Source organism: Microcaecilia unicolor, chromosome 7 (assembly GCF_901765095.1).
Source record: "Microcaecilia unicolor chromosome 7, aMicUni1.1, whole genome shotgun sequence".
NCBI classification, from domain to species: Eukaryota; Metazoa; Chordata; class Amphibia; order Gymnophiona; family Siphonopidae; genus Microcaecilia; species Microcaecilia unicolor.
The window spans coordinates 179576418-179588851 of record NC_044037.1 but is presented as its reverse complement, the minus strand read 5'-3'; the positions used below and the strand labels follow the sequence as shown (position 1 = coordinate 179588851).

Below are 12434 nucleotides of genomic sequence, written 5' to 3'. Positions count from 1 at the left end.
ATTTGACATGTTGAGCGCATTAGACATGGTAAACCACAATATACTAATAAGACTCCTTGCCCACTTCGGGATTGATGGTAATATACTCAATTGGATCAAGGATTTTCTAACCTCCAGAACATACCAAGTTAAATCAAATACAAACATATCATCACCGTGGAAAGCAGTCTGCTGAGTACCTCAAGGATCACCAATGTCACCAACACTTCAACATACTGATGATCCCACTGGCAAAGGCCTTATTCAATCAAGGCCTCAGCCCATTCATCTATGCAGATGATGTTACAATATACGTTCCCTTCAGACATGACTTGTCAGAAATAACCAATTAAATCAAAGCAGGTCTGAATACCATGGACTCATGGGCAAACTTATTCCAACTGAAATTGAACACTGAAAAAACACATTGGGTTGACCATGTCAAGTGGTCTGGTGGTCCTTGCGCAACCATCACGGATTTCGATGAAATTTTCTGTGAACATTCATACATGTCCCCAATGAACATTGGTAAAGTTTTACGTTCGCCGATGGCAATACTTGCTGAGATATAGTAATCTGTTGACCCATACTGCAGCCTTCTATGGTAGACTCCGAGATTTCGGCACTTTGAGACACTGTATCTCCGGCAATATTTTGTTGAGAGAAACAAAACTTGCCATCTTGTACAACTTTTTGCGCTCTATTAACAGCGATCTCCATGAAGAAAACTTGGAGCAAACTTGGTCCGAAAAATTTGGCCGCATGAAAAATTGTAAAGTTTGGCTTTTTATATCTCTGGAATTAAAGGTGTGATAAACGTGAAACTTTGCACACAACAACTTATCAACACAAGGTTTCGAATCTAAAATTTCATTCTCCTAATATTTTCCATAGTTCACAAATTGAGTGTAAAGTTGATGATTTTTGCAAAAACACCAAAATAGGGTATTGTTTAGCCCACTTTTACAAAAAAAGACCTTCTGGAAACTCTTTTTAATCATTTTCATAGAAAAGAGCATGTTTCAAAACCCTTAAAAAAGTAGGGTTGGTTTTCATCGCTGGCATATAAGGCCCTAGAAATAGGGACAAAATTGAGGACATTGCTATCGCAACATCATATACTTCAACATGCATTTTTCTATATTGTGTCATTTTCTTTCCATTTCTGCTGAAGTTTAAAGTGTATAATTCATTTTTTGTATGATATATGAATCTGTTAGTCTACTAGCAGTGCTTCTACACTAATGACATTGGTTAAATATTCTGTAAGTACCTTATTGATGCCGCGCATTAGCATGTTTCGGCTATAGGATTCTGTACTGTGCAGGTGTAGTTGTATGTTTCTGTCATAACATAAGAATCTTTATAACTTCTCTTTTTCAGATTTGCATTAATTTAATACACTTACTTCATATTATTAATTATTGTGATTTTGCTTAATATGCGAAAAATTAATGTCAAAGAGTCAACTGACAATCCCACTTTGCCCATTTGCGTTTTTGGAAAAAAATTGTCGTCAACTTGCCACCATGGTTCATTTTATTCTAAAGAAATTGGGCTGTATTATGTGCACAGCTTGTCCGCCAATGAAAAAATGCTCATTACTCGGCGATCGGAGGTTGAGTTCACAGACAATGACCACATATATAAAACAGGTCAAAACACAATTTTCCTTCCATTACATATATAAAGTACCTGTAAATGCCTAGACTATGGACACAGTTAGATGCAGTACATCTGGTATGCATCAAGGAGATGAAAAAGACAGCCATATTTAAAAGGCTTCTAAAATAAAGCCAAACAAATATACAAATATGTAAACAACTGTAGCATTTTTGAAAAAGGTCTATAAAGAAAATGAAATACCTTGACTTTAGTCAACCTTCCTGCATAATCCTGCAATATGAAAATAAGAGAGTCTACATCCTCCTTCTCCAACGCCTCACTGAGCTCAACCATCAGTACCCTGCAAAACATAGCAACAATTTAGAGAGATCAATCTTTAGAAAGGGAGTCCAGCCAACTGTGAAATTACTTGACCATTCCAAGTCCCCACTTCAAATAAAGAGGGGAAAGAAGGAGGGTGTTATGGAATGGCAATAATTTTTTCTGTTTTACAATGGGAAGGGGAGAATCTGTTTTACAAACCACCTTTACTTACTAATATTTATATAAAGCGCCTCTAAAAAATTCAAGGTCAGTATACCCAGCTCTTTCTACAACTGATCAAGGCATTAAGGGGTCTTTTTACCAAGCTGCTGTAAAAGAGGCCCTGCGGTGGTGTTGGTGTGTGGATTTGCCAGGTGCCAAGATCCCTTTTTACCGCAGCGGGTAAAAGGAGGGTTTAAAAAAATGGCTATTTCCTGAGGGAGCCCTTACTGCCTCCTATTTAGGATTCTGTACTGTGCAGGTGTAGTTGTATGTTTCTGTCATAACATAAGAATCTTTATAACTTCTCTTTTTCAGATTTGCATTAATTTAATACACTTACTTCATATTATTAATTATTGTGATTTTGCTTAATATGCGAAAAATTAATGTCCTATTTAGGAGGCAGTAAGGGCTCTCAGTGCTAACCTGGCACTAAAAAAACCCCAAACATTTTGGAGCACCGGAAATGGCATGTGGCACATACCAGGACTACCACCGGGCTCCTGCGATAGCCCGGCAGTAGGGCCGATTTGCCACATGTCATTGCTGCGGTAGCCCTACCACGGCTTGGTATAAGGGCCCCTAAGTGAGTGAATAGAATATATACATTGGACAGATTTAATCTTTTAAAATAACTGTATTAATACTTATGAAGAAAGTAGTGTGGTTACCGTCAGTCAACTCTGATATGTAGAATTAAGGTCAACAAGTAAGTTGTAAGCAATACCTTTTTATCAGAATAACGGGAAGAGGAGGGCATCCCCAAAAGCTACTTACAAATGTAGTAACTAGTGAGAAAGTCTATCAGTGAATCTGATATCTCCTCCCTGATCATGCCTGGCTTCCCTGCACTGTTCTTCCTCCTGTACAAGATTCATGTTCTATGGAGTCATGCTCTCCTCTCCAATTTGTCACTCTATGCCACTGACATACACATAGATAAAGGCAGTTTGTACGGTCAGATGATTTTACTCACATTCTGCTGCTGAGTTTTTAGTGAGTTAATCACACACAATACTATGCTGTGCAATCATTCACATCATTTAAATAAGTGAAAAAATAGAATGTACACAGGTAGAGAGGAAATCCCACCATTGATAGCATTGTCACAATGTGAGCACTATCGGGTCGTTATTAACCAGGTTAACAGCTCATTTTCAGTGGCACTTAACCGGTTAGTGCCGAACTGAAACCAACTATTTTGGGGGCATTCCAGGGGCAGAGTCAGTGCTCAACCTGCCATATTAATCACATAAATAGGACCTTATAAAAGTCAGTCCTATCTTTATGTGACAACCCATAGCTGGATAAATGCTGAATACCGCACTTAACTGGGATGTGTTAGCTGGCTCTAGAACCCCAAAAATTCAATACCTGTGCCTGGACATGGTCCAGCATTGAATTTCTAGGTTTAACACCGGCAGCAAAACACTGATTGCCGCTGAACAAATATCGGGCCCCATAATTTTTTGGGGCTTTCCCCACCATAAGAGTAATGGCAAAGACAGTTATATCAAATAATTGGTTCTTTTGGCCTGGGGAAGAGACATGTTCAGAAAAAATGTATTTAGCTGGTAACTGCAAAACTATTTCAACACCAGATTTTCTGGCCTCCCATTTAAACCAAGACTAGCTTTATAGACATCTGTAATTCCTCAGACACATTTCATCCACAAGTCTCAAAGAAGCTGCTGCTTTCATAATATATCAGTGGTAGCAAAAATATTTCCCCACTATTTTTTTTCTTTATTCTTCTCCATGGGACGATTTCTCTGGGCAACTTCAGGTTCTCTTGCTGGTCAAGAACTAGAGAAAAATCATCACCTGAAAATGAACTCCTCTAGCAGAGCCACTTCTGTCTTGATAACTGAACTGTCTCATTCTCAGAGAGTACAGATGAGAATGTATTGATATATTACTAACATTGTGCGTAGACTTCATGTGTTTTGATCCTTTCGATAGATTTTTTCGAAGAGATGAGTCTTCAATAGTTTGCGGAAGTCGGTCAGCTCGTTGGTCGCCTTCAGGTTACGTGGAAGATTGTTCCAAAATTGCGTGCTCATATAAGAAAAGGTTGATGCGTGCATCACTTTGTATTTTATGCCTTTGCAATTAGGGAAGTGGAGGTTCAAGAAAGTTCGGGATGATCTTTTAGCGTTTCTAGGTGGTAGGTCTATTAAGTCAGACATGTAGGCTGGGGCTTCACCGTGAATGATTTTGTGGACTAGTGTGCATACTTTAAAAGTGATGCGTTCCTTGAGTGGGAGCCAGTGTAGCTTCTCTCGTAAGGGTTTTGCGCTTTCGTATTTTGGTTTCCCGAAAATGAGTCTGGCAGCTGTGTTCTGGGCTGTTTGAAGTTTCTTCAGTATTTGCTCTTTACAACCTGCGTATAGTGAGTTGCAGTAATCCAAATGGCTAAGTACGAGTGATTGCACTAGGCTGCGGAAGACGGATCTTGGGAAGAATGGTCTTATTCTTTTCAGTTTCTACATGCTGTAAAACATCTTTTTGGTTGTGTTGTTTGCGTGGTTTTCAAGTGTTAGGTGGCGGTCAATAGTGACTCCAAGGATTTTTAAAGTTTCTGAAATTGGAAGATTTAGTTTTGGTGTGTTTATAGCGGTGAATTCATTCGTGTTGTATTGGGAGGTAAGTATCAGGCATTGAGTTTTTTCTGCATTCAGTTTCAAACGAAATGCATCTGCCCAGGTGTTCATGATGTGTAAGCTTTGGTTGATTTCACTGTGGATTTCTTTAATGTCTTGTTTGAAAGGGATATATATTGTTACATCGTCAGCGTATATATGTGGGTTAAGGTTATGGCTTGCTAGAAGTTTTGCCAGGGGTGTCATCATTAGGTTGAAGATAGTTGGTGAGAGGGGTGATCCTTGCGATACTCCACATTCTGGTGTCCATGCTGCAGACGTAGTTGAATTTGATGTGACCTGGTATGAGCGTAAGGTTAGGAACTCCTTGAACCAGTTTAGGACATTGCCCCGATGCCAAAGTATTCAAGTATATGTAGTAGGATTCCGTGGTCCACCATGTCAAAGGCATTTGACATGTCAAATTGTAGAAGGAGTATATTGTTGCTGGTTGCAATCATTTGTTTAAATGTAGTCATTAGTGTAATTAGTACTGCTTCGGTGCTGTGGTTCGATCGGAATCCTGATTGGGCATCATGCAGTATTGAGAATTTGTCTAGATAGTTTGTAAGTTGTTTTGTTACCATCCCTTCGGTTATTTTGGTTATTAGTGGTATGGATGCTACTGGTCTGTAATTAGTTATTTCACTTGAATTTGTGTTAACCTTGTATGATACAGGAAGTCGTTTAATTTTCTTGAAGCAATGGGGCTGTTTGCTCTTTCCAGTGACGAGGGGTTCCAACTTCTCACTCCCATCCATATTGCAGCAAAGGAGGATTGTCAGTCGGTCGTTCAATGTTTTACCTCCAGTAGTTTCGGCATGTTTGAATGCAAGTGTTCCATCAGGAATTGCTCGCCAGTAGAGACCATTTTCGTCAGCATTGAAAATGCTACGAGGTGCAAACTCGTTCAAGATGATAGGAAGAACTGAACCAACCCAATTTTCAGCACCAAAGTCATCAGCGTCTTGTTTCTCACCATGCTGTCTCTTGAATTTTATGCTGTTCCTCTCCTTCCATCTTTCCAACCATCCAACAGTGGCTTTGAATTCAGTCAGTCCAAGACTTTCTGCTACCTGGTTAGCTTTCTCCATAAGCAGTGGACCACTGATAGGAAACTGTCTGCTCCTGACTCGAGAAAACCACCAAAGAAGAGCATCTTCTACCTCCTCAGCTTTTCCCGCCTGTTTTCATTTCCGTTGTGGATTTGTGTTGTTTTGCCAGTCTTCCAGAAGCTGGTCTTTCTGCTTCAAAACACGTGAAATTTGACTGGGGCTGACACCATATTCTTTAGCAATAGATGCTTGACTTTGTTTGTTTTCTAATTTTTTAAGAACTTCAATTCATCCAGCTAGTGTTAAAGTCTTACAGTTCCACCGCGACGACGACCCCGGTGTACGCCTTAACACATTCTTTCGCTTATTCTGCCTGTGGCAGTTAAAGAGGCAGTTGAAATCTTGTTGGCTGTCACGCACCAATCGGCTTCCATATTCCATGCACACGCTTATACGGAGTCTTTCCTGCAGAGGAGCAGTCTTGAACCATGCATATAAGCGAATCTTGCACTTATAAGTGGTGCGCTAAAACGAAGTTTGTCCCCATAGAAATTGATGGTGCCAAAAATGAGACTAAGTACGGCATGCAGTTAAACAAAGCATGCTCTTATCTGACATGCAATTAAATGGAGTGCACTGTATATATAGAAATAACCTAAAATGCAGTATATCACAACTAGGGAATTATCTGTAATACTAGTAAAAAAGGAAACAGGCACTAGCAATGGTTTTCTTTTTTTTTTTTTGGTAACCATACAGTTGTTAGAAAAGTATTATAATGAGAAGGAATAATTGTTAAATTTGTAAATCATCTGTTGCCGTGTTGTACCACCATGTGCAGCAACTGTCTTCCCATGTGCAGTCTATGTTTGAGCGTGTGTGAGAGTGTCTGTGTGAGAGAGAGAGTGAGTGTGAGAGTGTGTGTATGTGTTACAGAGAGATATTTTGAAAGGTCCGTGTTTGTAAGACATGAAACTTGTGTAAGTAAGGTTAGCTGACGAAGTTGTTTTTTGTTAACCAAACAGGTTTAATGTTTATTTTTACATTTTTTAAATGTCTTTATATACGTTTTTTGTGTAAACTTTTGTACAGTTTTTGAAAAGCTGTCCTTGTTCAGGTCCATTAATGACTTTCACAATTGCATCTGCAGATGTTTTAACTCTTGAGAATGCTACATATAGTTGGCCATGTGTAAACACAGGTTCTGGTAGATAAATTCCGACTTTGTCAAAAGTTTGTCCTTGTGCTTTGTTTATAGTAGTCATGGCAAAAGCTAGTTTAACTGGAAACTGTTTTCTTAGTAATGTGAAAGGCAGGTCACTGTTAGATGGTGCTAGTTGTATGCGTGGTATAAAGACAATTGCTCCTGCTGTAGATCCTGTGATTATTTGGCTAATTATTACATTTTTTTTCAAGTCTTTTACTATCAAGCGAGTCCCATTGCATAAACCTTGTTTTGTGTTTAAGTTTCGTAGGATAATTATTGCTCCAATTTTTAACTGCAGTTTATGGGTAGGCATGCCACTTGGTGTTTGCTCATGGAGGAACTCTATAGGATATAACTGATGTTCCTCATTACTACTACTACTACTACTATTTAGCAGTTCTATAGCGCTACAAGGCGTATGCAGCGCTGCACAAACATAGAAGAAAGACAGTCCCTGCTCAAAGAGCTTACAATCTAATAGACAAAAAATAAAGTAAATAAAAAAATAAAGTGATTGTTTTTCCGTCTAAAATATTTAGTACAGACTCATTTACGGTGTCTACTTGTGAATTCTTTGGGCATAGAATTGCTTTTTTTTGCAAAGTTTGCTACAGAATCTGGTGTAAGTTTATCTCCATAGATGGCGTTAACTATATTGTCCTCACAAAGATGTTTTTTTGTTTTTTTTAATTTTTATTTTATTTATTGAATTTCAAAATAATACATTCACAATAATAAATGTATAGAAATCAGGAAATACATCCAAAAGATTAAAGAACCATCCATTACATTTCCATGGATTTTCAAAATATCTTTCTTACTTAGTCCACTATAAACGATCAAGATACAAGGTATTGATCATAGGAAACAAAAAGAGTAAAGAAACTCTTACAATAAACTTTGCCTGCGGTTTCAATTCCCTACTGATGCCTCCAAGGCTTGAAGATCCCTGCTTTCTTTACTTACTAATAGGAGCTTCAATTTTTCTGGATCAAAAAAAACATAATGAACATTACCAAAAGAAACAATACATCTGCATGCAAATTTCAGCTTAAATGATCCTCCCAGGGAGAGAGTTCGAGGCCTAAGCCCCAAAAATTCTCGCCTTTTCTTTTGTGTAGATTTGCTGACGTCAGGAAAAATCTGTATCTTTGAGCCAAAAAATTGAGCTTCCCTAAATTTGAAGTAAAGGCGAAATATATTATTTCGATCAGTCTCGAATGCAAAGGATACCAGGAGAGTAGTGCGTTCAGTTATAGTCTCTAATGATGTTTCAAGAATTTGAGTGAGATTTAAATCTGGAGCAATCTCCAGATTTGTTTTAATTCCAGTAATATAATAAGCTTTAACGTTCGGAGGAAAAGCTTCTTTTGGAATCTTTAAAATTTCTAGGAAATATTTCTGTAACATCTCTAATGGAGGTAATAAAGGGCTTTTAGGAAAGTTTAAGAATCGCAAGTTATTTCGTCTAAGTTGATTGTCCAAAAATTCTACTTTCCTTTGGTCCCGTTCTTTCTCCATAAGAACATTGTCAACTAGAGTTTGTAATTTTTTAATTGCAATAGAATTTAACTCACTTTTCTCCTCTTGCTTCGCTGTTCTCGACTCCATTAGTTGTTGAGAATGTTTAACATCCTTCACTTCAGCAGTCAATTCAAATGAAATCTTTTGCAGGGAAACATTCATTGTCTGGATGGCATCCCATAGGGTATCCAATGTAACAGTTGCTGGTCTAATTAGTTCGCTGAGTCTCGCTGGTGAAGGCGTCTGAATGGATGCGGGTACACTCTCCACTCTTCCCGCCTTGCGCTCAGACGTCGCCGCGTCTGGCGTCGAAAATCCCACAGGGCCGCTGCCAGCTTCAAAACTATCTAGATGAAGTTCTCCTGTAGGGTCCGTCTCTCCAACCGGTCTCGGCGGCGCAACTCTGTTAGGCGGGCTCAGCGATATCGCCTCCACGCCAAGTTCTCCGGTAAGCTGTTGTTTCGGGGATCCAACCTGAGCAAAAACTTGTGGTCCCAACGTTTGTAGCCCAAAGACTTCTAAGGTAGGCTGCTTTAGCGATATGATTTCCCCAGTGCTAGGAGCGGCTTTAGCACCGATCTTTCCTTTCCTCTTAACCATAATTAGGGTAGGGAAAGGAAAAACGCCAGGCAGACCTTCTCGTGTCTCAGAGCCTCAAAACGCAGCTCCTCCCATGGACGCCATCTTGATCGACTCCACTTAAGGACCTCCTCACAAAGATGTTTTTTGTGGTATTTCAATAAACATCTTTGTAACCGTTTGGACATGGAAGATTTCCTTGTGCTAACGTAATAAGCCATTTGTTATATTCTGGGTCTTCTGAGCGTACATTTTTTTCTAGTTTAAGTATTTTAAAATGTTTCCAAAGTTTGTTAAATTTAATGCTTGCTTCAATAATGCTAGCAGGTTGCCCATGAGGTACCACTGGTAAAGTTTGTTGGAAGTCTCCACCAAGCAGTACAACTTTCCCCCCAAATGGTCTTTGGTTGTTCATTATTTCTTTCAGTAGTCTATCTACAGCATCGAGCGCCATGCTGGGTGCCATAGTTGATTCATCCCAGATAATTATTTTTGCATCTCTAATGATGGAGGCATCTTGTGATGTTAACCGCATAGTTGATGTTTCCAGGAGAGGTACTGGTAATTTGAATTGTGAATGGTACGTTCTTCCTCCTGGAAATAAATTTGCAGCAATTCCTGTGGATGCCACAGGTAGTGCAATTCCTCCTTCGCCTCTTATCATGCTGATGATTGATTTGTATGTATACGTTTTCCCACTTCCACCTGGACCATCAAGGAAGAAGCACGTGTGTGAATTATTTTTTGTGTTGCATGCCGAAAGTATTGTTTGAAATGCTTCTCTTTGTTCTTTATTTAGTTTTTTTTGCATTTCTTGTGCTTTTTGTTTTTCATGTGCAGCATTGAAGGCAATGTGTTGATGTTCTAATGTGTGCGTGATGTTTGGCAAACCAAATTGTTGTAGGTGTTTAGCATGTATAATGAGTACTGCTTGTATTTTATGAAGGCACAGTTCTTCACATAGCAAGCAATCACCTTGACAGCCATGCTGTTGTTTAAAATCTTCTTCCATATAATTTTTGTATTTTGTATAAAGTTGTAAAGCATTTGCTATTTGTGCAAAAACACAAATGTATGCAAATAGCTCTCTAATTTGCTGAGGCATGTTGCTCGTGATTGCATCTTCTAATGTGTTGCCCCATAGTGCTTCATCTTGAATGAGCCCTAGTTTTTTTGCTGTTTCTTGAAAGGTTGTATAAATTACATTGTCCACAGTTTTTAGGTCTTGAAAGGACTGTGCACCTGGTTTGTGTAGTAGTATCATTCTTAAACAGTAACACTCTGGTTCATTTGCAAAATGTACTGTATACATTCTTCCAATGGTTTTGTTATGTCCTGCTTTTCTACTTTTCCATTTCCTTTGTGTTCTATCAAAAGTATAGTGTACAGGTATATCTGCATACAAAATGTTGTTTGCATTATTATCTTCTGCATTTAGTTTGAACCAGGCTGTTAAAGTTGTGTCCCTTGTTTTGGCTGTTTCTACTGCTGCTTCCACTTTCTGTGCTTGGAAAACAATGGTCTGTTCATTTTCTTAGTGTACTTCTAATCTCTGTATGGTATGTGATTGATGATGCATTTCAAAGTTGTTTAATCGCCATTCAGCCTCAGGAGCACTAATATATCTTGAGTCTGTAAATGTTTTAATTTCATTATGTTGTACATTGTTGTGCTCTGTAATAAGTACATTTGCACAATCGTGTCCTTTGTAGACATATTTAAAAAGATACTTTACACTTTTTATAGATGCACGTATTTCCACATTTATATGGCAGTTGTATTTTAAAAGTAAAAAAGGGTTGTAAGGGACTACCCAACTGTTATTAATGTATTGTCCATGTAAAAGTAGACCAATGCCATTTTCTCGTCGTCGATATTTGGGATATCCGTCACAGTTTTCTATGGTTTCATTTTGGAATGCTTTGGGGAATTGTTTAGAACACTTACCATTTTGCATGCATGGTAAATGTACATTTTGCTGATTGCATGGCCCATGTATCATATGTACTGTTGCATGTAGTCTTGGGAAGTGTTGTTCAGAAAGTATTTCTGCACATACAATGTTGTCAATTATTTTCTTTGTTTTAGGTTTGTTTTACTCCTTAAGGATAAGTAATATGTGGGCATGGGGTAAACCTCTATTTTGAAATTCAATCACATAAATGATAGCAAGAGGAACACCAAATATATGCTGTTTGCATATATCATGTACTAATTCTTTTAATTTTAAATGAAACACCCTTGCCAATAAGTCTGGTCTAAATTGTGGTGCCTCCCCTTTTTGTAGATTGTTATTAATTTCTTCCCATCTTGGGTTGCAAGTCATAGTGATAAACAGGTCTGGCTTGTTATCCCCTCCTATCGGAAGATGGAGGAAAAGAAAAAGCTGAGCTTTACCGTCACCCTCTCTGGTATTAGCTGGTGGTGCTCCCTGGAAAGATTTAGTATGTGTCTTCCAAAGCAGCAGAAGGTCCCTTTTTGTAACAAACCCATGTCCCATCAACCACTGTAGCTGCAATGATAATCAAGTCAGCATAAAACCACAAAGTGGCACTTGCTACCCTGCATACTCCAAGATACAGTAAGATCATGGGAACCCGTACTACTGTAAATTGTACTATGTGTGAATTGACACCATCTTATTTATTTTATTTATTTATTTAACACTGAAAGGGAAAGCACAGAGCACACCCAGAATCCCACGTCCAAGTCTTCTGAGGGTGGGTTGCAGAAAAGTGTAACTGATTAAAGGAAACACAATTATCAGATAAGACATAAATGTCTCCTTCCTTAGCATCTAGCCATTCTGTTCTGCACAAGTGAGATGTACCAAAGCAGATCTACTGTAAAGGGGAAGATAAGGACCCCTGAATGATGGCCCTGTAAAACTCCAAACGGACCCTGGTAGATATGTCTAATCTGTAGTGTTTGACAAATGAATGGAGTGACAACCATGTCACCACATGGACTTCTGCCCAGTAAGTGGCCTGAGCCTGTGTGGAGTGGGTCCTTAGGCCTGAGGCACCGGGTGCTTTTTGCAAATATAGGCAGTCTCAATAGCCACCTTGATCTACCTCACAATGGAGGCCTTAGAGGCCGTCTGGCACCTCCTAGGAACATGAAAAAGAAAAAAGGTAATCGGAGAGGTGAAAATAATTTGTCTTTTTCATTTACCGTAGCAGCATCCTCCGGACATCTAGCTTGTGGAGCCTCTAGTTCTCAAGAACAAAGCCCTCCTCCACAAAGGAGGGCAAGCAAATCTTGATTCACATGAAATGGAGAAACCACCTTAGGGAG

General features: G+C 38.9%; 1 protein-coding gene across 5 annotated transcripts in view; it reads right to left on the bottom strand.

Annotated features, from left to right (window-relative positions):
• Positions 1–12434, bottom strand: part of CFLAR (CASP8 and FADD like apoptosis regulator) — a 216857-nt gene that overhangs the window by 108138 nt on the left and 96285 nt on the right. For all 5 annotated transcript variants that reach the window (XM_030208689.1, XM_030208693.1, XM_030208692.1 and 2 more), the window contains one exon: positions 1846–1945. In XM_030208689.1, the coding sequence (XP_030064549.1) occupies positions 1846–1945 (100 nt within the window). The remainder of the gene's footprint in view (positions 1–1845; positions 1946–12434) is intronic.